The sequence below is a fragment of the Muntiacus reevesi genome, chromosome 1 (genome assembly GCF_963930625.1).
Source record: "Muntiacus reevesi chromosome 1, mMunRee1.1, whole genome shotgun sequence".
Taxonomy (NCBI): Eukaryota; Metazoa; Chordata; class Mammalia; order Artiodactyla; family Cervidae; genus Muntiacus; species Muntiacus reevesi.
The window spans coordinates 187693855-187721432 of NC_089249.1; the positions used below are offsets into that span (position 1 = coordinate 187693855).

General features: G+C 40.3%; 1 protein-coding gene across 1 annotated transcript; it reads left to right on the plus strand.

Annotated features, from left to right (window-relative positions):
- Positions 1-12416: 12416 nt before the first annotated feature.
- On the plus strand, positions 12417-27283 carry LOC136155713 (olfactory receptor-like protein OLF4). Its single transcript, XM_065917734.1, has 3 exons — positions 12417-12541; positions 14352-14888; positions 26317-27283. The coding sequence occupies exons 1-3, from the start codon at positions 12417-12419 to the stop codon at positions 27281-27283; spliced, it is 1629 nt and encodes a 542-aa protein (XP_065773806.1).
- The last annotated feature ends 295 nt before the right edge of the window (positions 27284-27578 follow it).

The following is a 27578-nucleotide window of genomic DNA, read 5'->3' on the forward strand; positions in this document are numbered from 1 at the left end:
AACACTAAATAATATGTATTGCTATACCCATTGCCACATAGTTAAAATAATCAACATATGGTTTCAACTGAAGTGTTCATTGGCAGAAGAATAGACAAAGATGATGTGTTCTATACAGTAGAATACTACTTAGGTATGAAACAGTGAAACCTTACCATTTGGAACAATATGGCTAGACCTAGAGTGGATGGTTGTCTGAGGAGGCCTTACAAATAGCTGAGAAAAGAAGAGAAGCTAAAGGAAAAGGAGAAAGAGCTTGCTCAAATTCATGTCCATTGAGTCAGTGATGACATTCATCTGTCTTATCTGCTGTCTTCCCCTTTTCTTCCTGCCTTCACTCTTTCCTTGCATCAGGGTCTTCTGAGAGTCAGTTCTTCACATTAGATGGCCAAAGTATTGGAGTTTCAGCTTCAGCATCAGCCCTTTCAATGAATACTCAGGACTGATTTCTTTTAGGATGGACTGGTTAGATCTCCTTGCAGTCCAAGGGACTCTCAAGAGTCTTCTCCAACACCACAGTTAAAAAGCATCAATTCCTCAGCGCTCAGCTTTCTTTATAGTCCAAATCTCACATCCATACATGACTACTGGAAAAAACATCGCCTTGACTAGATGGACCTTTGTTGGCAAAGTAATGTCTATGTTTTTTAATATGCTGTCCAGGTTGGTTATAACTTTTCTTCCAAGGAGCAAGCATCTTTTAATTTTTAGATTAATATAAATTAATCTATATCACCTGCAGAGATTTTGGAGCCCCCAAAATAAAGTCTGCCACTGTTTCCACTGTTTACCCATCTATTTGCCATGAAGTGATGGGACCAGATGCCATGATCTTAGTTTACTGAATATTGAGCTTTAAGCCAACCTTTTCACACTCCTCTTTCACTTTCATCAAGAGGCTCTTTAATTCTTCACTCTCTGTCATAAGGGTGGTATCATCTGCATATCTTAGGTTATTGATATTTCTCCTGGCAATCTTGATTCCAGCTTGTGCTTCATCCAACCTGGTATTTTGCTTGATGTATTCTGCATATAAGTTAAATAAGCAGGGTGAGAATATACAGCCTTGATGTACTCCTTTCCCAATTTGAAACCAGTCAGTTGTTCCATGTCTGGTTCTAACTGTTGCTTCTTGACCTGTATACAGGTTTCTCAGGCGGCAGGTAAGGTGGGCTGGTATTCCCATCTCTTGAAAAATTTTCCACAGTTTGTGATCTACACAGTCAAAGGCTTTGATGTAATCAATAAAGCAGAAAGAGATGTTTTTCTGGTATTCTCTTGCTTTTTCAATGATCCAACAGATGTTGGCAATTTGATCTCTGGTTCCTCTGCCTTTTCTAAATACAGCTTGCACATCTGGAAGTTCACGGTTCATGTCCTATTGAAGCCTGGCTTGGAGAATTTTGAGCAGTGTTTTGCTATCATGTGAAATGAGTGCAATTGTGTTGTATCTTGAACAGTCTTTGACATTGCCTTTCTTTGGGATTGGAATGAATACTTGAAAACTGATTCCAAATAGCATATGATAAACAAAAATCCAATTCCTTCTTGAATGAAATAAACCAGAAATACAGAAGAAAAGGACTTGAACAGGCAGTTTTCCATAGAGAAAGCAGCTGTCTAATGGATCTAGAAATATAGTCAGTCCTACAGGAAATGGAATAATTGCAAAGTAAGCTCATTAGCACACCTCTTTTCATATAATAAATACATTTTTATTTGAATACTAAAAGAGGAAAGATGCTGTGAACTATTTGACTCATGAACTACTCACATGAAAAATTGTCAACATTCCATGGTCTGGATATTTGTCATCACAGTCAAATATGCTCTGTATTTTCAAAAGGGTTCTTATATCACTATACATCCCTCTATTGTTAATACCCTACTTTATTCCAGTTAATCACATAGGTCCTTGGATTTAGCTTCTATTTTTAGTGGAAACACTTTTCACCTCCTATTCTCTTTTCAAATCAAACTTCCATTTTCATCATTTAATGGTTGGCTTTGTCCTTTACATTACTGAGTTCAAGATTCACTTATACCTTTGTCATCATCAATTAATAAATACTCAAGTGAACAAACTAAGGCAGTGATCTTAGCTCCAGGCTAGTCTGGATTGGCTGTCATGTGAACTCAGGTAAATATTCTGACTGCCATTCCCTTTAACCTTCTCTTGTAGTATTTACTGGGTTCTTGGATTTATTTGGGTGGAGTCTCTGAGGGGGAGGCATCCACAATGATGTGAAAATCTGTCTTGGATGGTTGATGATAGAGATAGAAGCTCTACTCCCAAACAAGACAGCAGAGTGTTGTCAAATATTTGTGTCACACTGAGTTACCAATAACCACATACTGATCAGCCCAAGGTTGTACAAGTTGAGGGACACAGCAGAAGAAACATTTGTGTCCCTCTTGTTACCACCACCTTCAACAATTGTCCCTGAGAAACACTGGTCTGAACAGAAAAAATATTCTACTTATTCTCCCTGTCTAGGACACAATGTTGTGAGCCAGATAGATTCAGTGATTATTAATCATTCTCCATGATCTCTACTGTCTTCAGGCATTATAATCCTTAAGATCTCAGCACTTCTCCCAGCTCTGAGCTCAAGTTTTCTCCAGGGTCTAAAACTGAGGATACCCCTTTGATTAGGTCCCTAATCAAAATATTGCCTTTGGTGGATCTCTCAGATCAGTTCAGTCACTCAGTCATGTCCAACTCTTTGTGACCCCATGAATCACAGCATGCCAGGCCTACTTGTCCATCACCAACTCCCGGAGTTTGCTCAAATTCATGTGCATTGAGTGGGTGATGCCATCCAGCCATCTCATCCTCTGTCATCCCCTTCTCCTCCTGCCCCTAATCCTTCCCAGCATCAGGGTCTTTTCCAATGAGTCAACTCTTCACATGAGGTGGCTAAAGAATTGGAGTTTCAACTTCAGCATCAGTCCTTCCAATGAACACCCAGGACTGATCTCCTTTAGGAAGGACTGGTTGGATCTACTTGCAGTCCAAGGGACTCTCAAGAGTCTTCTCCAACACCATAGTTCAAAAGCATCAATTCTTCGGTGCTCAGCTTTCTTCACAGTCCAACTCTCACATCCATACGTGACCACTGGAAAAACCATAGGCTTGACTAGACGGACCTTGTTTGGTAAAGTAATGTCTCTGCTTTTTAATATGCTATCTAGGTTGGTCATAAATTCCCTTCCAAGGAGTAAGCGTCTTTTAATTTCATGGCTGCAGTCACCATCTGCAGTGATTTTGGAGCCCACAAAAATAAAGTCTGCCATTGTTTCCACTGTTTCTCCGTCTATGCCCCATGAGGTGATGGGACCAAATGCCATGATGTTTGTTTTCTGAATGTTGAGCTTTAAGCCAACTTTTTCACTCTCCTCTTTCACTTTCATCAAGAAGCTTTTTAGTTCCTCTTCACTTTCTGCCATAAGAGTGGTGTCATCTGCATATCTGAGGTTATTGATATTTCTTCTGGCAATCTTGATTCCAGTCTGTTCTTCTTCTAGCCCCGTGTTTCTCATGATGTACTCTGCATATAAGTTAAAAAAACAGGGTGACAATATATAACCTTGATGTACTCCTTTTCCTATTTGGAATCCGTCTGTTGTTCCATGTCCAGGCCTAACTGTTGCTTCCTGACCTGGATACAGGTTTCTCAAGAAGCAGGTCAGGTGGTCTGGTATTCCCATCTCTTGAAGAATTTTCCACAGTTTATTGTGATTCACACAGTCAACGACTTTGGCATAGTCGATAAAACAGAAAGAGATGTTTTTCTGGAACTCTCTTGCTTTTTCGATGATCCAGCGGATGTTGGCAATTTGATCTCTGGCTCCTCTGCCTTTTCTAAAACCAGCTTGAACATCTAGAAGTTCACAGTTCACCTTTTGCTGAAGTCTGGCTTGGAGAATTTGGAGCATTACCTTACTAGCATGTGAGATGAGTGCAATTGTGCTGCAGTTTGAGCATTCTTAGGTATTGCCTTTCTTTGGGATTGGAATGAAAACAGACCTTTTCCAGTCCTGTGGTCACTGCTGAGTTTTCTAAATTTGCTGGCATATTGAGTGCAGCACTTTCACAGCATCATCATTCAGGATTTGAAAGAGCTCAACTGGAATTCCATCACCTCCACTAGCTTTGTTCATAGTGATGCTTTCTAAGGCCCACTTGACTTCACATTCCAGGATGTCTGGCTCTAGGTGAGTGACACACCATCGTGATTATCTGGGTCATGAAGGTCTTTTTTGTACAGTTGCTCTGTGTATTCTTGCCACCTCTTCTTAATATCCTCTGCTTCTGTTAGGTGCATACCATTTCTGTCCTTTATTGAGCCCATCTTTGCCTGAAATGTTCCCTGAATATCTCTAATTTTCTTGACGAGATCTCTAGCCTTTCCCATTCTGTTGTTTTCCTCTATTTCTTTGCATTGGTCGCTGAGGAAGGCTTTCTCATCTCTCCTTGCTATTCTTTGAAACTCTGCATTCAAAAGGGAATATCTTTCCTTTTCTCCTTTGCTTTTTGCTTCTCTTCTTTTCACAGCTATTTGTAAGGCCTCCTCAGACAACCATTTTGCCTTTTTGCATTTGTTTTCCATGGGGATGGTCTTGATCCTTGTCTCCTGTACAATGTCATGAACCTCCATCCATAGTTCACCAGGCACTCTGTCTATTAGATCTAGTCCCTTAAATCTATTTCTCACTTCCACTGTATAGTCATAGGGATTTGCTTTAGGTCATACCTGATATCTCTTGTAAACTATAATTCCTATCTTCAAGAAATGTTAACTTTGCTTGGTTTTTAAAAATACAAATCCTTGGATTGTACATTGCTTGGATTCATGACAGTTTTGCTAAAACAACTAGCAATTTCAGCTTTCTATTACTAGCTAATAGCTATCCATCCCTCATCAGAAAATGCTTTTTTGTTACAAAAGTTATGTTTAGATCTTAGTGCCTTATAGATTCCTTGCGTTATTTATAAAAATGAGATTTTTAAACCCCAGTGAAAGGCCTGAAACCATAAAACTCTTTGAAGTGAAAGTAGGCAGAATACTTTTTGTCATAAATCATGGTAATGTTTTTTGAAACTCTGCTGTAAAGCAAAAGAAATAGATGCAAAAAAATAAACAAATGAGACAGAATTAATTTCAAAAACAGGAAATGAAGCCATCTACTGAGCCAAAAGATAAGCTATAGAATAGGAGTACATAGTTACAGAAAACAACTGACGAGGAGTTAATATCCAAAATATATAATCAGTTCATACAACTCAGTATCATATAAATGAAAAAGAAAAAAATGAAACATGAGCAGAACAACTGAACAATATATTTTCGAAAGAAGACTCATGGCAGATCAACATTAATTTTTAGGCAAATTAATGCAAATCAGAAGAGAAGAGCACTGAAACATATACATTACCATATGTAAAATAGGTAGCCAGTGGGAGTTTGCTGGATGACTCAGGGAACCCATAGCTGGCAGTCTGTGACAACCTAGAGTGGTAAGACGGGGAGGAAGGTGGGAGGGATGGTATAAGAGGGAGGGGTCATATGTATATCTATGACCATTTCCTGTTGCTGTAAGACAAAAGCCATCACAATACTGTAAAGTAATTATCCTACAAAAAAATGAAATTTTAAAAAATCATTGGGATTGATGGGAGAGAAGTCCCGTGTAAAAAGAACAACAATCAAAAATGAACAGAGAAACTAAAAAATAAAAATCACAATGAGATTCTCCCTTACATCTGTCAGAATGTCTATTATCAATACATAAGAACCAACAGTGCTGGTGAAAATGTGGAGAAAATGGAACTCTCTTACACTATTGGTGGGAATGTAAGTTGGTGTAATCACTATGGAGAACAGTATGGAGGTTCCTCCAGAGTTTTAGAACTAATCTATGATCCAGGAATTTCATTCCTGAGTTTCTGTCCAAGTAAAAGGTGCAGGTGTGCTCAGTTGTGTCCAACTCTTTGCATCCTCAAAGACTGTAGCCCCCCAGGCTCCTCTGTCCATGGGGTTTTCCAGGCAAGAATAATTGAGTGGGCTGCCATTTCCTTCTCTAGGAGAAATTTCTGACTCAGGGATCGAACCTTCATCTCCTGTGTCTCCTGCATTGCCAGGCAGACTTTTTACCACTGAGCCACCAGGGAAAGCCCTTTTCCAAGTAAATGAAAATACTAATTAATATGCATCACTGTGATCATGACTGCATATTTATGATAGCCAAGATATAGATACAGCCTAAGTACTCATCAACAGAAGAATGGATAAAGGTTATATGGATAAAGGACATACAAAATGGATAAAGGATAAAGGATACATATGAGTGCATATATAAACATAGACATACATTTGCAATACTGCTGCTGATGCTAACTCGCTTCAGTCGTGTCCGACTCTGTGTGACCCCATAGATGGCAGCCCACCACGCTCCACCGACCCTGGGATTCTCCAGGCAAGAACACTGGAGTGGGTTGCCATTTCCTTCTCCAATGCATGAAAGTGAAAAGTGAAAGTGAAGTCGCTCAGTCGTGTCCGATTTCGTGACCTCATGGATTGCAGCCTGCCAGGCTCCTCCGTCCATGGGATTTTCCAGGCAAGAGTACTGGAGTGGGTTGCCATTGCCTTCTCTGGTTGCAATATTACTTAGGTAAAAAAGATTGGAATGTTAGTATTTGTAACAATATGGAAAGATCTCGAAGGTATTAAGCTAAGTGAAAGAAATGACAGCAAAAGACAAATACTATATAACTTCACGCACATGTGGACTCTAAAAAATATCAATTCACAGACAAAAAAAAATGTACATATCAATAAAGAGAACACAGTAGTGGCTACCTGAGGGAAGGGATGTGATGAATGGAGGACAAAATGAATAAAGAAAGTGAATAATATTAACAGATGAAAACAACAACAACAACAAAATATTGGTGGTGAGCACACCACTGTATACAGAGAATTCAAAATCTAATGTTGGAACATTAAACATTTATAATATTGTAAACTAATATCACCTCAGTAAAATGAACTATTGAAATATTACCTCAATAAGAAATTTTAAAAAAAGATGGTTGGATGGTATCAGCGACTCGATGGGCATGAGTTTGAGCAAGTCCCTGGAGTTGGTGATGGACAGGGATGCCTGGTGTGCTGCAGTCCATGGGGTCGCAAAGAGTCGGGCATGACTGAGAGACTGAACTGAATTGAAAAAAAGTGAGAGTTTAGTGTTGGTTTGGATGTGCAGAAAAGTGAACTCATGCACACTATTGGTGTTAATGTAATTTATGGTACAGCCACTAAGCAAAAAAATAAGTATAAAAGTTACTCAAAAATGAAAAATAAAACTGGGATGAAAGTGAGAAAAATTGAAAGTGTTAGTCGTTTAGTTCTGTCTGACTCTTTGTGACACCAAGGACTATAGCCCGCCAGATTCCTCTGTCCATGGAATTCTCCAGGTAAGAATACTGGAGTGCATTGCCATTCCCTTCTCCAGAGGATCTTCCCAACCCAGGAGTTGAACTACCTCTCCTGCATTGCAGGCAGGTTCTTTTCCATATGAGTCACCAGGAAAGCCCTAAAACTGGGCTATTATCCAGCACTTCCACGTCTGGGCATATATCCAAAGAACTAAATTCAGTCTCTTGAAGAAATATGTACAAGCATGTTCATTGCAACATTACTCACTATATGCAAGACAAGAATACAACCCAAGTGTCCATTGATCTGTGAATGGATTTTTTAAAATGTTTTCTGTATATATATTATAATTTCTTTGACAGTAATAAAGAATGAAATCCTGCCGCTAGTAATAATATGGTTGAACTCTGAGGACATCATGCTGTGTGAAATAATTTAGTCAGTGAAAAACAAATACTGTGTTATCTTACATATATGTGGAATCTAACAGTCCAGCATTATAGAAATAAAGAATAGAATGCTGGTTTCCAGAACCTGGAGTGGGAAATTTTGGGAGATGTTGGTCAAAGAGTGCAAAGTTCCAGTTATAAGATGAATAAATTTTGAGGATCTAAGAGTCAGCCTGGTGGCAGAAGTTAACTGCCATTAAAACATATCCTTGAAATGTGCTAAGAGAATAAATCTTAACTGTTCTCACCCAAGAAAAGATCAATTCCTGAGGCAACCAAGGTGTTAACTCTTATTGAGTAATTGTTTGGAAATACATAAATATAACAGATCATTATACTGTATACCTTAAACTTGCACAATATGATAGGTGAATTACCTGTCAATAGAGCTGGAAAAATAAAATAAAATGTATGGTTTGTACAAATGAAATAACCATATACAAACTGAGTACATTCTGCCTGATTCTACTTGTATATGTCAAGAAAGTGCAAAATAGTCTTTCTTTGTTTTGAATGTAATTGTGAAAAATGTAATCTTCCCAAGCCTAAATTCATTATTTCTGAATGTGTCATAGGATAATAAAGAGCACTACTAACAAATGAGGGGGCTTCCCTGATAGCTCAGTTGGCAAATAATCTGTCTGCAACGTAGGAGACCCCGCTTTGATTCCTGAGTTGAGAAGGTCTTCTGGAGGTCCACTCCAGCATTCTTGAGCTGGGAAGATACCCTGGAGAAGGGATATGCTACCCACTCCAGTATTCTTGGGCTTCCCTTGTGGCTCAGCTGGTAAAGAAGCCACCTGTGATGTGGGAGACCTGAGTTTGATCCCCTGGTTGGGATGATCCCCTGGAGAAGAGAAAGGCTACCCATTCCAGTATTCTTGCCTGGAGAATTGCATGGAAAGAGGAGCCTATAGCCGATAGGGTGGAAATAGTTCGACATGACTGAGCAAGTGAAGTGAAGTGAAGTGAAGTCACTCAGTCACGTCTGACTCTTTGCGACCCCATGGACCAGGCTCCTCCCTCGGTCCACGGGATATTCCAGGCAAGAATACTGGAGTGGCTTGCCATTTCTTTCTCCATGACTGAGCAAGCACGCATGCAATTGATTATGGACTAATCAAGAAAGAAGCCTCAAACTTAGACTCTGGAGAAAATGTGAACTCAGGGATGGGATTTGGTGTTGGGATCTTAAGGTTTATTCCTCTGGAGAACAGATGAGATGATGGAAGGAATAATAAATACCGATTTGTCTGGCTTGTTACATTGTCTCCTGAACAAAGAGAATAAACAGAAAACTCTTTCTGTCTGGTCCTATGGGGAATCAATTACTTAGCGGTGGGGATAAGGAGGGAAATGTGCTAATGAGCAGACACAAGGAGTAAATATATCCTCTGCTGCATCCCTCAACCTGGGCAACCTTGGTCTAGTCAGGATGTGGTTGTTGCTTTTGGAGTCATAACTCCTGCTGGCAAACCCATGTTTGACTCCATCCCACTGTAACATCTGGAAACACACCTTCTTTCTCCATCATCAACCATCCAAGAGGATTTTGACATCTACATTGAGACCTTCCTCTCAGAGACTCCACCCAGGTGAGTTCAAGAGCCCAGTAAATACTGCAGGAGAAGGTGAAAGGGAATGCAAGGCAAGAACCTTTACCTGGTTTACCTGAGAGGCAGTCCAGACTAACCCAGAACTAAGATCACTGGAGTTGTTTTCGTGCTTAACAACATAATATATTAATTTATGAAGCCAGAAGTAAAAGGGTACATTAAACTCTACAATGCAAGGGTCATTGGAACCCTTTGAGCTATAGCCCGCCAGGCTCCTCAGCCCATGGAATTCTCCGGGCAAGAATACTGAAGTGGGCTGCCATTTTCTTCTTCGGGGGATCTTCCTGACCTAGGGACGGAACTCTTGTGTCCTGTGTCTCCTGAATTAGCAGGCAAATTCTTTACCATCTGAGACACCTGGTAAGCCCCAATAGTGGACATGGAAATTCAATTAGAAGAGGAAATGGGAGGTGTAAATTATTCCAGTTAAAGTAGGACTTAAATTCAAGGACGTTTGCAACTAATTGAAAGAGAGAATCGGGGTGTTGTGGAGGAATGTGCAGTGATATAAGTACAATGTTTTTTTTTCTTTCTTATTTTTTTTAAGACCCTACCCAAGAAATGCAGGCAAACATTACCTTAAAATAGCTGTTGTGACACAAGCATTTCACAATATCTCGAGTTAATATTCAAATAAAAAATATTGTGTGAAAATGGGAATGTTTATGGGCTTAGTTTGCAATCATTTCTCTAACTGTAAGACTGAATATATTTGTAGAATACTTTGCTAGCTACATTCTCTATTTGACTGAATTTCTACTTGCTTAAGTCCTTTGTTTTTATAGCAAATTCAATTTTTTTTCCTATTTCTTTTTTTTGTTTGTATCTTCAAAGAATTGGAATTTTTAATCGATTTTTTTTCTTTACCATTTAGTTAGTGTATCTATCTATATATATATATCAATTCGGTTTAGTCACTCAGTCCTGTCTGACTCTTTGTGACCCTGTAGACTGCAGCCCGCCAGGCTTCCCTGTCCATCACCAAATCCCAGAGCTTCCTCAAACTCATGTCCATCGAGTCGCTGATGCCATTCAACCATCTCATCTTCTGTCATCCCCTTCTCCTCCTGCCTTCAATCTTTCCCTGCATCAGGGAAAGATTTTCTAATGAGTCAGTTCTTCGCATCAGGTCCCCAAATTTTGGAACTTCAGCATCAGTCCTTTCAATGAATATTCAGGACTGATATCCTTTTAGGATGGACTGGTTTGTTCTGTTTGTAGGTCAACGGACTTTCAAGAGTCTTCTCCAACACCACAGTTCAAAAGCATCAATATGTATATATATATAAGTATCTGCAAAATTGAACCCATGTCTCTTGAGTCTCCTGCACTGGCAAGCAGATTCTTTATGCTGAGACATCTAGGAAGCCCCTCCTTTGCATACTTGGTGTTATTAAATCACTCTTTGCATATATCCAACTACTTTCCATATCTACAGTTCCTCATTGTTCCTTTCCTTCTCTGGTGATTAGATCTACTTCTAAAAGTTGCTTCAAAATAACTCTGTGTTAAGGCAATCTTTACACTTGATGAAAATCTCCTTGTCTTCCATATGTGTATTTGAATCCTTCTGTCTCTGTGTAATGGAGCTTCCCAGATGGCTGAGCCAGCAAAAAATCTGCCTGCAATGCAGGAGATCTGGGTTTGTCTCCTGGGTGGAGAAGATCCTCTGGAGAGGGGAATGGCAACCCACTCCAGTGTTCCTGCCTGGAGAATCCCATGGACAGAGCAGCCTGGTGGGCTACAGTCCATGGGGTCCCAAAGAGTCAGACGTGACTGAGAGACTGAGTGTGTGCACACACACACACACACACACACACACACACACACACAGGTCTTTGTGTAAGAGGAAGTGATAATTCAGGTACTACTTCCTCTCAATATTTTAAAAGATTTTCTCTCATTCAATTTTATTCCTGGGATTTTGGTAATTCACAAGTGAATTAGTGGCTTTTGCAGGCCAAAATCTTGGCTTTCTCTGCCCACCAAAGCTGAATAAAATATACGGAGGCAGAGTTTGGAGGAAATAGAAAGGTGGCTTTAATTCTCAGCTGGCAGAGGGGGAACACAGCAGGCTAATGCCTCAAGAACTGTGCCTCTCTCCATGAGGAGTCTAGGGGATGTAAGAGACAGAAGGGACCCAGGTTAGATGTTTACAACTAGCCCCCTGTTTACATGTCCTGAGACAAGAGATGGGAGACCTCCCGTTGAGGAATTTATAACCAGCCTCCTGTTTGCCCTCCAAAATGAAAGTAACAACAGAAATAGGCAGTATTTGTCTCTTGTAAACATCTCAGGGAAGTAACCATGGCAAGGACAAAGGGAGACTGAACTCGGTCTGAGTAGAGGATGAAGGGATTTCTGTTCCTCCCTCTTTTTGGGACAAGGGAGACACTGCACATGCTCAGAAGGGTTCCTTGTGGGTCACAAGTCAAAGGATGATGCCAGACCATAATGAATCCTGTTCCTCCCAGAAGCCTTAACTTCAAAATCTATCTTGGCTGAGGGGGTGTGTGAACCTGCACCCCAGGTGAGAGACCCAGGGTAGGTCAGGTGTGGAAAAAGAAAGCAGGTAATTGGCCTGAAGGAAAATGAAGACCCAGAAGAACTGGCTTGTATAAGTGTTTAACCCTCTCACTGGGGGGATGCCCACACTCTTTCTATCTGGGTGTGCATCTCTGCCTTGCTTCTACCTCAACTAAACAAACCATTACTCTATGTGCGCTCCCACTTGTTGTTCTGTGTCTCTAATAATAAACTGTGTACCTACATTTAAGGTTTCTGCCTCTCTGATACACACATTTTTCAGTGGGAGCAAAAATCCAGAGAAAAGCAGCTTCTAGCCTATAACCCTTGCTGGTTTGGTGGTGAGAAATGAAAATGTCTCCTGCCATATCAATAAACAAGACATGTCACAGACATTGTTTGATTTCTGGCCTCCAAATGTGAATGTGAGTTCCCCAATCTATGATCCAGCAGATGCTGCCATCAGCAAGTTGATTGCTGCGGAGCAGGAGGGAATGCAAGAAGCAAGGTGAACAAGGAAACAGGATTGGCACTAGATAGCTGAGGTGCATATGAAGGGAATGAATTCAGTGAGCCCAGAGGCTTGCATTTTCTCATGCATAAAATGGTAAATTCCTTGACTTGATACCTGATCTTTGATGTTCAGACTGCCTGCTCCCTTTGTTGCAAACTTGTATAGAGCCCGACTTCCACTCTTGCCTCCTTGGAGCAGTTTTCTCAGTTACTGAGATTCCATCTCCCTGGCTCTGAGTCCTTAACATTCCCACCAAATAAAATAGCTCTCTACTTTCAGGCTGTGATTATATTTTTTAGTGAACAGTGGCTAGGATTCCTGGTTCTCATCTGGGATACCCAGGTTCAATTCCTGTGCAGGGAATTTAGATCTTGCTTCATGCCACTGCTCACTGCTCCCTCACTGAGATCACAGGGGCTTATGTAAGATGAAGGTACACAGTCAGGGGTTGGTGATGAGGAACAAATACGCAAGGATCTTGTCTTCTTCCTCTTGTATTGTTTCAAAAACAGTCATAGGCTGGCATCAGTAACCTAGTAACTGAGTCTGGCAGTCAGGGGACTCTATGACCTTCTTTCTGATATGTAAAAAGAATCAAAAGGGGGAGAGTGCTGTAAAGGTAAGCACTAGATAAAGGATGTATTTAGCATAGAGTCAAAGGATAGTCAGGGTTAGAGTTAGGGTTAGACAGGGAAGCCTGCAGTGCTGCTGTCCATGTGGTCACAAAGAGTGTGACATGACTCAGTGACTGAACAACAACAGCAGAAAAGGATAAAAGGTGCAAAATGTAGCTCCTGCAGACTTTGGGGGCAGAAAAGCAAACTCAGTTAAAGACTATAGATTAGGAACAGTTGAAATAAAAACTAAAGGATGTTCAGGCCTGCTCACTGTTATCCATATCTGCTTGATTCTCAGGAAAGGGACAGGAAAAACTCACTCCTCTTTCTTCCCATTTCACTGCAACATGACCCACACTGATATTAAATTATAACTAACATATATGTGTGTATACACACATATATGTATACATATATAGAGACTGGTTTTTGATCTATCAGTTGTTTCATATAGTCTTCTAAAATTGAATTTCATAAGTTCTGAAAGTACATAACATTGATAAGGGGACTCCGTGTCTTGAAGCTTCAGCAGTAGCAGGAAGGCCATCTCATTTTTCTACATCTTCTGACACCATCTCTCTTCTCTCACTCTCCTGCTCATGTCCCTCATTAGAGTGACTTCCTTTTCTGGACTGAACCATCTTACCATCTTACACTTTCCAGGCCCTTGCACTGGCTCTTCCCTTGCCAGGAACACACTGTCCCAGTTATGCTCACGTCACTGGCTCTCTTCTCCTTGCAATCTGCTCAAATACCACCGTGTTCGAAGTTTCTTCCTGAACATGTACTTAAAAATAACACCTTTCCCTGACTCTGTCTATTATATCTGCTTTATCTTCGTAGCATCAATAACCATTGGATACACTTCCTATTGTTTTTTATTTGCTTCTCTTCTCCATAACTGGATCTTGGAATTTTTGTTTTTCAGAACCCTGCATTTGTTGCATGTGGAGTACCTGGTCTTTGTCTCAATTCAAGACAAATTCCTCAAATATGCAAAAAGAGTTTCTCATTAAAACCTTGAATACATGACATCTTGAGGAAAAACCTGCTAATTAGAGATGGCACAGGGAAATCCCTAAAAAGATTCAAATCCATGAACAAAATACTGAAATTAACTTCTTCATGACAAAAAATATATGGTCCCATTTTAAAAATGTGAATAATGCCAGTTTGTATGAAATCAGTCATGATATTTACCTGTTTCCTGGTAATCATACCCACCGTGTAACAGCAAGGAACCAAACAGGAAGCTCAGAATTTCTTCTTATGGGGTTTTCTGAGTCACCTGAGCTGCAGGCCCTCATATTTGGGCTTTTCCTCTCCATGTACCTGATCACTGTGGTTGGAAACCTGCTCATCATCCTGGCCGTCAGCTCAGACTCCCACCTCCACACCCCCATGTACTTCTTTCTCTCCAACCTGTCCTTTGTAGACATCTGCCTCACCTCCACCACCATCTCAAAGATGCTGAAGAACATTTGGACACTGAGTAAAGTTATAACCTATGAAGGCTGCATTATCCAGATGCAGTTTTTCACGCTCTTTATAGGACTGGACGTCTTCCTCCTGACCGTGATGGCCTATGACCGCTTTGTGGCCATCTGCCACCCCCTACACTACACGGTCATCATGAACCCCCAGCTCTGCGGACTGATGGTGCTGGTGTCCTGGGTCATCAGCGTCCTGAACTCCTTGTTAGAAAGCTCAATGATGTGGAGACTGTCCTTCTGTGCAGTCTTAGAAATTCCCCATTTTTTCTGTGAACTCAATCAGATGATCCAACTTGCCTGTTCTAACACCTTTCTCAAAAATTTGGAGATGTATTTTAAAGCTGTGTTTCTGGCTGGTGGTTCTCTTATATGTATTGTTTACTCTTACTCTAAGATAGTGTCCTCCATACATAAAATCTCATCTGCTCAGGGGAAGTATAAAGCATTTTCCAGCTGTGCATCACACCTCTTAGTTGTCTCGATATTTTATTGTACAGGCTTAGGTGTTTATCTTAGCTTGGCGGGTACTCACAGCTCACACTCAAGTGCAACAGCCTCGGTGATGTACACTGTGGTCACACCCATGCTGAACCCCTTCATCTACAGTCTGAGGAATAAAGACTTAAAGAAGGGTCTGAGAAAACTCTTTGGAAAGGTGATTTTGAAAGGTCCTATTGTCATAGATCTTAAGAACTACCTGTAGTAGCAGAGCTCAAACATTGAGACGAGTGTTGCCACTGTTTGGTCATATTGTGGAAATAGAGGATGCCTCTTCTATTTTTCTTGACATTTTTATTTTGAGTTCAACTTTATACAATTTATGTAACTCACCTTTATGCTTTGTGATGTCTGATATCCAACATTTCTCCTTTTGAAGTTTCCTACTCTCCCGAATTTCCAGTCTTGGATATGAAACATTGGAAATTCCCATTTATCCCAAGGTGCTACATGGATCTCTTAAGAATAATTTCTCCTCAGATGAAATAGTAAGGCTAGAGTGAGCATTGTTGTCTTTTGCTTGACTAGAAGAGTTATGCATTATTCAACCCCTATGGGGGAAGATCCCTACTTTTGGCATTCACAACTATTAATAAGTTTATATCAGGGGAAAACTGAGAATGTAGTTTTTTCTCAACATCATTCTGTGCATATTCCTGTCCTAACTACTCTTCTTGATAATACAAATTTTAAATTACTGGTTGTTATCACTGGTCATAACATATTTTTCTACTAATTAGGATCTTGCTGTCATATAGAGTTGGTGTCCACTGTGTCTTCCATCATTACTGGCAAATACTGAAAATATACTATATATTTCCAAGTGAAATCTACACTGAAAGACACATATGAAAAAATAGGTTGATACAATATGAACTTAGACTTCACTTTATGTAAGATGAAGCAAAATATGAAAGTCATGCATTTATTACTTTTCAAAAATCTATGTTTTTCAGATGATTCATAGATTCATTAAAATATGAACTATGAGTATCTGTTTGAAAGGTACATTCTTTAAGTTGAAGGACTGGTGGGATTTTTTTTTAAATTATTTTTTATTCCTGATTAGAAATTTCCAGTGCTTTCAGTAATTATTATTCTTTCCATTTCTCTTAATAAAATATCTCCATCTATTCATAATTTTGTCAGACCTCTATGGGGGCAAAGAATGAACAGTATCAATAATATCCATTAAGTATTATCCTCATTATTAAGGAATGACATGTAGAAAACTCAGATTCTCTTCAGGTATGTGATTTGGGGATGTAGGTGTTGTGCAAACATCCGTGTCCTTCCAACCTCGTCATGGGGTATCAAAGGTACCCCACTGGAGCTATATGAAACAAACTTGAACAACTGAGTGATTATGAATGTTATCTTCAACTATCAGAACAAGTTCCTTGGAATACATAGAATCAGTTTATTGTTATAGCTCTCAGTTTCATCCAGTTTGATTATTTCATCACTTAGTTATTGCTGCATACAAACTTGCCTAAAATAAAATTGTTTAATATAGCATCTCTCTTTTCAAATGAGATGGAACAGTGTGAAGCTGTTCTGATCTCTGCAGGGCTTCTCATGAGTCTCTAGTCAGGCATGAATCTCCAGCCTTGTATTTCAAAGGCTCATCCACAATGTTGTGTGTAGTTGTACTGTTCTTCTGTCTTGAATTTGTCACTGAACGACTTTCATATGTTGAGGTTAAGCTTCTAATCTGCAAGGGGAAATAAATTTCTTAAATGTGAATTACCTTAATTTGACTACCTTAATACACACATATGAAACCTTAATTTTTGTCAGTTGGAAGAGATATCTCCCATCCCAATCAGCTGTGACTCAGCTAGATTTGCTCCAGATCCTACCTTGTCATGGACATTACATTTTTAAAATTCTAAAAATTTATTAAAGCAAAATTACAAGCAGTAAACTGTACTCATTTAAACTGTACCAGTAGAAGAATTTAGAAAGTCATATAGCAGTTTAGAGTATGTACTGCCTGCTTCCACTTTTATACAACTTGAGAAGGTGTATGATAATTTTACTGTTTTCTTAGGTATTTTTTACAAATGTAATTCGCCAGTCCCCCTTTCCTTACTTCTAAAGGTAATATGAAAAAAATTAGCATAATTTGTGAAGAAGGATGCTGTGAGAAAATCTGAAACTATTAAAGTACTTGTGTAGTCAAAAGAACACATTCAAAATTATGAAGTATGTACATGTGTGTGTTATTTATGTATTTATTCTCTCAATTTAGCACTTGTTAGGGATAGAGTAGGATAATTAAATAGTTTAGAAATATCACTAGAGGGTTAAAGATAGAGAGAGGATTTTAAGGGAGTTTTGGAATTATTGTAAGCTAATGCCCACTCAAGAAAATAATTTCATAATCAAGCAACAATATGCATATGTAGTTAAAGAATAAGACAGTGGTTTAGGATCTACATATTGTTACACAAAGTCAAGAAGAGAATGGTCCTTGAAGAGTAGCATTTCTGCATGAAGCCAAGACATGAGGATAGGTGAAAAGGGAAAGAAATTAGGTGAAAGCAGACATTATAATGAAACTTGAAATTAATAACCGTATTTTAGTATATGTCATCACTCTTTTGCTAATATATTATTTCAAAGCACCTTGACAGTACTAGTTAGACCACAGAGGGTCAAAGTAAGGCAGGATATAGATGGGTTCCAGGTTAAACATTTACAACTGGCCTCATCTTTGCATTTCCTGAGATGAGATAGGTGAGCTCCAGTTCAAGGCATTTACAATCAACCTCTTGTTTGACCTCTGAAATGGAAGTGACAACAGAAACAGGGTAAATAGCCAGGCTTCACCTCTTGTAAACACCTTAATGTATAGACATGGCGAGGACAAAGCAAAGGATTAAGGGATCTCCACTCCCCCCTCCCCCTTTCCCCACTCCTACTTTTAGGACAAGGGAGACACTGCACATGCTCAGAAAGTTATTTGGGGGTCAAAACTCAGGGGATGACACCAGGCCATAAAGAGTCTTGCTCCTCCCAGAAGCCTTCACTTCGAGATCCATCTTGGCTGAGGGGTGCGGGTGCACCCAAGGGAGAGTCCCAGGGTAGGTCAGGGTGGAAAAAGAGGCCAAATAATTGGCTGAAGGTAAATAAAGACCAGAGAGAACTGACCCATATAAATCACTTAACTGACACTTTACTGTGCTCCTTCTCACTGGGGGGATGCCCACACCCTTTCTCTCCAGCTGTGCATCTCTTGCTTCTATCTTAACTAAAAATGCATTTCTCTTTGTGCTCCTCCACTTGTTGTTGAGATATGTCTCTAATTATAAACTTTGTGCCTGCATTTACAGGTGAAATTCTAGAAGTCAGAAGTCAAAACTCCTTTATTGAGCTGCATATAAGATGTCTGGGAGATCTGGGATCCATGTGGACTCTCCAGGGAAGAAGGTCTTGCCTTCCTAGATTACTTTCTGGAGGCACCTCCATTCCTTGTCTCATGGTCCTTCCTCATCTTCAAAGCCAGCAGTGCAGCGTCCTCAAATCTCTGACTCCAATTTTTCTTCCTCTTTCCTCCACACTCAGAAGTCCATTGTAATGACTTTTTACAAACCAAGGTAATTCATGGGGCTTCGCAATTGGCTCAGTGCTAAAGAATCCACCTGCCTATGCAGGAGTTGCAGGTTCAATCCCCAGGTCAGGAAGATCCCCTGGTGGAGGAAATGGCAATCCACTTCAGTACTCTTGCCTGGAAAATCCCATGGACAGAGGAACCTGGTGGGCTACCATCCACTGGGTGGCAAAGTCGGACATGATGGAGCACACACAGCTTTCTGTTGGTCAGCAATTTGGCATGTAACTCCTTCAGGGTCTGTGTTCAGTCAAAGGCCTGTTACAGCCTCTGAAACCTGAACAAGACTACTTCTGTTAACTTCTGCAGTAATTTGCCTTTATGGATGCATATTAAAAGTTCTTAGGATCAGGATGTGGACATATTTTTGAGGCATTTTTTCTGCCTATTATCATAAACTATTTTCTTGATGTATGTGATTTGATGCAATTCAAGAGCAAACTCTGGGAGATAGTGAAGGACAGGGAAGCCTGGCATGCTGTAGCTCATGGGGTGGCAAAGAGCTGGACATGACTTAGGGACCAAATAAACAAAAACAAGAATCCTTATATAAAGAATCAAAAACAGATTTCATTACAAACTCTGCAGGGAGTCAAATCTTTTGCTTTCAAAATTACAGACAAAAGTAGATTTTCTTTTGGCGCAGAGCACCTAAACTCACCTATGACTGACTCACAGTCACAGTCTGTTACTCAACGTGTGGCCACAGACCGGGACATGCAGCATCACACCCTTGGCAGATGTTGGACATGCAGGGCCCTTGGGCCCACTGCACACCTGCTTATCTGGAAACTGTAGCTGAATTAGGACCCTCAGTGACGTGTGTGCACAACACACTTGGAGTTGTGTGTGTGCTCAGTCACTCAGTCGTGTACGACTCTTTGAGACTTCACGGACTGTAGCCCTCCAGACTCCTCTGTCCAGATTTCCCAGGCAAGAATTCTAGAGTGGGTTACCATTTCCTTCTCCAGGGGATCTTCCTGACTCAGGGATTGAATCCGCATCCCCTACATGGATAGACAGGTTCTTAATCATTGAGCCATCTGGGAAGCTAGAAACTTGGAGCAGTGCTGGTTTAAAGTGTGTTTATCACCTTCTAGCTGCTAACCTTTTTGCAGGACAATTATCTGTGTTGAGTCCTGTCCTGGATATTGTGGGTGTTTAGCTGCATCCCCTTTGACATTGCCACATATCTCCAGGATCAAAACCCAGTTCTCTGACTGGGAACCACGAACCAGAGTTTGAGAACTGGGAACATCCTGATAAAATTCATCAAGACTCCATCCCAAAACAGGTTTATAATTTTTAGCAGAATGTGAAATTCCTCTGAACCTCATTCCTGAAATGGAAGATGGAGTTATAGTAGTACCACCTCACAGAAGAAGCTTCTCTAAAAGTTAAATCTGATAATCTCTGTAATGTGTTGAGGTAGGTTATGGTGTTTGGCAGTATCTAAATATATCTCACAACTTACAAACCTTTTTAAATTAAGGGCTAATTGGTAGTTCTTAACTTCAGATATAATATGGAATTCCTAAAGGTTTTAGCAAAAGTGTCAGGAAGCTATGGAGTGCACTGTCAATGTTTTACATCAAAGAGACACACTTGTCTCTCTCAGAAAGAGGGGAAAAAAAGCTTTTCTAAGGATTATATGAGGTACGTCCCCACCATAGGTAAATGCTTCATTTAACCAAGGGGCCTAGTCATGACAGTTACCTGAGTCTCAGAGGCTGGAGAAAACTTAAACTCAGGATTGGGATAAAGTGCTTGTAGATTTAGATAGCTGGAGGGCAAAAGAGTTAATAGAGAAATATTAACAGAAGTTTAGTCCTTCTGGCTTTGTTACCTGGTCTCCTGAGAACAGAGAAGCAATAGGGAAAAACATCCTTTCTGTCCAGACCAACTCCCTCAGGAATTTCATGTGCTTACAGGTCATTATATTAATAACAAGAGGGGAATGTACGTAATGAGATCTGTGAATATCTCGTCTGCTGTGTCCCTGAACTTGTACAACCTGGGCATGGATAAGACAAGTTGTTGCTTTTAGAGGAGTCCTAAGTCTAGTGAAGGACCAATGCACGGCCATTTTCTGCTGACTTGCCTGGGAACAGAGCTTCAGTCTCCATCATCAACCATCCAGGAAGGGATTTAGACTCCCACATGAGGTCCTTCCTCTCAGCGTTCCCATGCAGGTGAGTTCAAAAGCCCAAAAGACAATGTAGAAGAATGACAAATAGAATGAAATCCAAAAACGTTTACCTGAGAAAATGTTTACCTCAGTGCATCCCAGAGACCATTGTGGTTGTTTTCTTGCTTGATTAAAATATCAATGCATTTTAATAATGCTAAAAAGAGTAGTGAATATAGAAGTCAGGAAGACGATGCTCTGTGATGTCAATTAAATGTTAGGAATGGATGCCACATTAGAAAATGGGGGAGAAATATAAATTCCTTCCAGTAACAGTAGATCATACATCCAAATATCTTAATTACCTGGAATAGAGAGATAGGGTATTAGTTAGAGGCCTACAAAATGAAGGGAAAACATTTCTTTTCAACTTTTAAAATGGAGCATATTTCCATAATGTTTCTGTAATGATAAGAACATTTCCCACCAAGAAATGCTTGCAAATATATCTTTGCAACAGCAGGTGCGAGAGACATTTTTCACATTATTTTCTGTGAAAAAAAAAAGAAAAAAATTAAGATGTGTAAAGGGGGATACAGATGTGCTTACCTTGAAACTATCTCATTATCTCAGAAGATGAATATGTATGTGGATTTATTAGTCATTTACTTTCTCTGTCTCAAATAATTATCTGTGTGAATTTTTTGCTTTAGTATAGGCAGAGAGGAGAAACTTTCTGTTGTTACTTCTGATCTTTCAAACAACAAATTGTTATTTTTTTCTGTTTTGTTTTTTTTTTAAACCACCATAGACTGTCTCTTTGCTATTTAACTCTTTCATGTATGTATAGGGACTGGACAGGGAAGTCTGGTGTGCTGAGTCCATGGGGTCGCAAAGAGTCGGACACGACTGAGCAACTGAACTGAACTCAACTGAAGGGGGCTTCCCAGGTGGTGCTAATGGTAAAGAACACACCTGCCATTGCAGGAGACATAAGAGATGCTGGTTCAATACCTGGGTTGGGAAGTTCCCCTGGAGGAGGGCATGGCAACACACTCCAGTGTTCTTGCCTGAAGAATCCCTTGAACAGAGGAGCTTAGTGGGCTACTCTCCCATGGGGTCACAAAGAGTCGGACACAACTCAAGCAACTTAGCACACATGCATGCCTGTACATGTATGCATAGATGCATTTGAGAGGAGCTGTGAGTGTATATAGTTTTCATGTGATCAATATATGAATCAAGCACATGCACTCCCTCTATTGCTTTCCCATTTTTTAAATTCTGAAAGAATTGAGTTCTCAGGTTAGAATTCTTCACTTGTAAATTCTTGTCTTAACAAAAATGGCAGTGAAGTAACTACATCTTTAGTGCTATTAGATCACCCTATTTAATTTCTCCAAGTCTTTATATTGCTCTTTTTCATTGTTTTCTTTTGTTTTGCTTTCCAGTGTGTGTGTGTGTGTGTGTGTGTGTGTGTGTGTGTGTGTGTGTGTGATTAGAGCTGTTTCTGAAAGTTGCATCAAACCTGGCATTCATGTGAAAGGCATGCTTCATTACCATTTGACTAAAGATCACTTGTGTCTTCCTAAAACAAATAGAAATCCACACATATTCATGTAAGAGGAAATAACTCAGGTAACACATTGTCACTACATTTAAAAATTCATTCTGTTATATTCTTTTTTTCCCAAGTCTTAGCAATTTAATTTTGTATCGGTGACCCATGTTGATGTTGTTAAATCATTACTATTTCATATTTCTATATATTTTTTTAGATTTTCACCCAATTTTGTTACATACAGTTGTTTTGAAACAACTTGACTTAGACTAATTTCATTCTCACTGACATTTTGTCCCATAAATTCTTAATTTATTGTAAAGCTTCTCTTTGTATACTATCTATATATACATGCCAGTACACTTTTATTCAAATGCATGAATAGGATCCTTTCCACATCAAAATTGCTCCTCATGTTTTAGCACAATCATTTTCCCTACCTTTTTTCCTTCTTAATAATTTCTCAAAGACTTGCCTCCAATTACTACTCCAATGACTTATTATTTATCTGACTGTATCATGGGCTTTCCAGGTTGTTCAGTGGGTAAAGAATCTGCCTGTAATGCATGAGCCACAGGAGACACAGGAAATGTGAGTTCGGTCCCTGGGTTGGGCAGATCTCCTGGATGAGGGCATAGAATCCACTCCAGTGTTCTTGCCTGGAGAGTCCTGTGGATGGAGGAGCCTGGTGGGCTGCCATCTATGGGGTCGCACAGATTCAGACACGACTGAAGCAACAGCATACATGCACGCATTGGAGAAGGAAATGGCAGCCCACTCCAGTGTTCTTGTCTGGAGAATCCCAGGGATGGAAAAGCCTGGTGGGCTGCCGTCTATGGGGTCACACAGAGTCGGGCAGGAATGAAGCGACTTAGAAGTAGCAGCAGACTTGTTTTGTAATTATACTATTTAACTTGGTCTCATTATTTCCTTACTTTTCATTTTTCCCAATTTATTTTTGTGAAAGTGTTAGTTGTTCAGTTGTGTCCTACTCTTTGTGACCCTATGGACTGTAGCCCACTAGCCTCCTTTGTCCTTGGAATTCTCCAAGGAAGATATTAGAGTGGGCTGCCACTTTTTCCTCCAGGGGATCTTCCCAACCAGGGACTGAACCCAGGTCTCCTGCACTACAAGCAGATTGTTTACTGTCTGAGCCATCACATATAGTCACACACGTGGGTACCAAAACAGGTGAAGTCTCCGCCTGGGGGATCTAAAATTATGACTGGGAAGACAGAATACAATGAAAAACATGTATACATAATGCAATGTCCTCAGATAACTAATATGAAGAAAGTAATTTAGTGACAAGATGGGAATTGTCACAGAGTGTAGGTGTATATGTGTGGACCGTGGACTTTGTTGATGCTGGGACAAAGATCAGACTTAGGACAAAGGATGTCTTAAGAACTAATCAAAAAAGCAATAGAAACACAAGCAAAGCAAAGCAAAGATGCCATTTATGAAAATGGAGATAGAGACTTGCCAGGTCTGCAATGTGAACCTGGTTACTCAAATGAATATGAAACGGGCACAGGCAAAACAATTTTGCTAGCTGATATGTAAAATGCTCAGCATTCAATTACATTCATTTTGCTTTATAAACATCCTTGTGCAAAGTATAGGCTTATTGCTTTTGGCATTTTATCTCATGGGCTGTAAAATCTCTAATTGTCTCACACCATATAGATATAGTGATCTTTTCTTTTGAATTACCTTATTTTTGCTTTTTCATTATTTTCCATGGTCATGGATGAATTATAACAACACATGAAATGTCACCAGAACCAAAAAGGCTTTTCCTCACCAAAGTCTCAGAGATCTTTTGAGCTTATGCACCATCTCTCTCTCTTTCTCTCTCTCTCTCTCTCACTCTCTCTCTCTTTCTGCTTGCTTGTGCTCAGTCATATACAATTCCTTGCAACCGCATGGACTGTAACCCACCAGGCTCCTTTGTCCATGGAATTTTCCAGGCAAGACTACTAAAGTGGGTGCCCATGCCCTCCTCCAGGGGATCTTCCTGACTCAAGGATTGAAACTATGTCTCCGTCTACGGCCATACCACCCTGAACGCGCCCAATCTCGTCTGATCTCGGAAGCTAAGCAGGGTCGGGCCTCGTTAGTATTTGGATGGGAAACTATGTCTCCAGTGACTCCTCCACTGGCAGGTAGATTCTTTACCACTGAGCTATCTGGGAACACACACACACATATATATGGATTATATATACATGTGGATTATACATATATGTGGATTATATATGTGTATGTGAATTATATATATGTGCATATATATATATAAATGTATATATATGCATTTATATGCATTTTTAAATGCAGGTTTTGAAGTTTTGAGGAAAGACACAGACATCTAAGTAAACAATACAGAGACACATATGTTCCCTGAACGTATCTTGATGTGCCTTTACGACAAGAATAAAATGACTGCCAAAACTGAGCACCGCGTTCACTGGTACCCAGGAAATCTGCTTCTGTGCTCAGTCTTGTCTGATTAAGGGGATTTCCCAGGCAAGAAAACTGAAGTGGGTTGCCATTTCCTGCTCTAGGGGATCTTCCCAACCCAGGTATTGAGCCCCTGTCTCTTGCATCTTCTGCATTGGCAGACAGATTCTTTATCACTGTGCTGCCTGGGAAGCCACCTGGGAAATGTACAAAAGGGAATTTCTGGATGCCCTTTCTACATAATCTGATCTAATCACCTTGAGCAACATCAACCCTAACTTCATCAGGGTAGTTAAGGGTGAAAACAACATGGAATTAACACAGTCTAGGAAACTAGGGTCTCACTGTAGGTCATTATTTTCTTGCCCCGTGGAGTGGGAGAGGTCTTCAGAGCAGTGGTACCGAGCTCACATATTCCCAGGTGACTCTCATACACAGAGGCCAGAACTCAATCAACAGAAGGGATCCATTTAAACATACAGGACATCTGTGCAGCAATTTCATAAAGTGCTAGGAGAACATAGTGGGGCTTTGAAGTTTCAACAGCAATGGGGAGCCCACCTTATTGCTCAGCCTCCTCTGGCTCCATCTCTCCTCACTCTCTCTCTTGCTCTTACCCCCTCCCCTGATTAATCCCTCCCACATTGGTGTCTTCTTTAAAAACTAGAACATTTTAGACAGGTGCCTTCCCCAGGGCCTTTGCATTGGCTATTCTCTCTGCCAGACACAAAGTTCTCCTTTTGCCTGGCATGTTCATGGCTCCTGCTCTCTCTTCCTTGAGGTGTCAGTTCAAATGATAACTATTTTTTGCATGTCTTGCCTTAAATAATAGGATCCCTTCATAAGTCTTTCCCTTATATGTGCTTTCAAATTTCTACACAGATCGTTTCACCATCTCCCAAGGCATATATATCCTAGAGGAGGAAATGGCAACACACTCCAGTATTCTGACCTGAGAAATCCCACGGATAGATGGATAGAGGAGCCTGGAAGGCTACAGTATATGATGTTACAAAGAGTCAGACATGACCGAGCCCACACATACACACACACTCACAGGAACATATCGTAATATTTATTCTCCATGGACAGGTTTTTAAAGTTTTCATATTTCAGCACCCTATGCACATTTCCTAGACAGTACCTTAGATATTGTTTCACTTAATATATAGTGCCCAAAGGAATGAAAAATTTCTCATTAAATATGTGGATTACATGACATCTTGGGGAAAATGCTAACACTGGAACACATTTGCACGTTAGAAATTACAAAGGGAATTTCTTAAATTAAGAAATGTAATTAAATATAATTAAGCAAAATACAAAGTGTATTTTTCAACATTATAATGGGCCTTTTTGTGAAAATAATTCATATTGTCATGTTTCTTTACAGTCAACATCAACAAATGACACCAAGCAACCTAACAAAGCCTTCGGAATTTTTTCTTCTGGGATTTTCAGAGGAACCAGCACTACAGCCCCTCATATTTGGTCTTTTCCTCTCCATGTACCTGGTCACTGTGTTTGGAAACCTGCTCATCATCCTGCTCATCAGCTCAGACTCCCACCTCCACACTCCCATGTACTTCTTCCTCTCCAACCTGGCTTTCATAGACATCTGTTTCACTTCCACAACCATCCCAAAGACGCTGCAAAACATATGGAAACAGAGCAAAGTCATCACCTATGAAGGATGCATCACCCAGATGCATTTTTTCATACTGTTTGCAGGGTTGGATGACTTCCTCCTGACTGTGATGGCCTATGATCGGTATGTGGCCATCTGCCACCCCCTTCACTACACGGTCATCATGAACCCCCAGATCTGTGTAGTTCTGGCTCTAGTTAGCTGGGCCATCAGTGTTCTGGATTCCTTGATACAGACCTTCATGGTATCAAGGCTGTCCTTTTGTAGAGATGTGTTAATCCCTCACTATTTCTGTGAACACAAACAGTTGGTCCAACTTGCCAGTTCTGACCACCTCCTTAATGAAATGGTCATGTATTTTGCAGCAGGGTTACTGGGTGCTGGTCCCTTTGCAGGCATATTTTACTCTTACTGTAGGATTGCTCCCTCCATATGTGGAATTGCATCAGCTCAGGGTAAATATAAAGCCTTTTCCACCTGCGTGTCTCACCTCTCAGCTGTCTCCTTATTTTATGGCACATGCCTGGGAGTGTACCTTGGCTCTGCTGCTACTCACAGTGCACATTCAAGTATGATCGCCACCGTGATGTACACTGTGGTCACACCCATGCTGAACCCCTTCATCTACAGTCTGAGGAACAAAGACATAAAGAGGGCTTGGCGAGCATTCTTCAGAAAGGCAGCTCTAAATAGGCCCATGGTTGTGGGATAAAGAAGGGGACATAATTTAAAGTTTCAAAGCCTCAGAGTCTGAAATTATAAATCTCTGATCAGAATTTTTGATCAGACTGTGAAAAGAGAATTTGTTCCCCTATTCCTTGGAATTCTCATATTTTGACTTTGCCTCCTTCATTGCACTTTATGTAACGCACATGATTAACCTTAGTGACTTCTATCATATCCATCAGTTTTTCACTTTTATGATTTTCCACTCTCTCAAATTTAAGAAATGCAAGAAGCTCAGTCGCTGTTATGTCCAAGTCCTTGTGACGCTTTGGACTGTAACC

Bases quoted from the DNA above. Each gene is read 5' to 3' on its own strand.
- LOC136155713 (XM_065917734.1), top strand. From the start codon at position 12,417: ATGTCACAGACATTGTTTGATTTCTGGCCTCCAAATGTGAATGTGAGT. The intron at 12,542-14,351 runs GTGAACAAGGAA...GTATGAAATCAG, and splicing joins GAGGGAATGCAAGAAGCAAG to TCATGATATTTACCTGTTTC. The intron at 14,889-26,316 runs GTCCTTCTGTGC...GTTTCTTTACAG, and splicing joins AGCTCAATGATGTGGAGACT to TCAACATCAACAAATGACAC.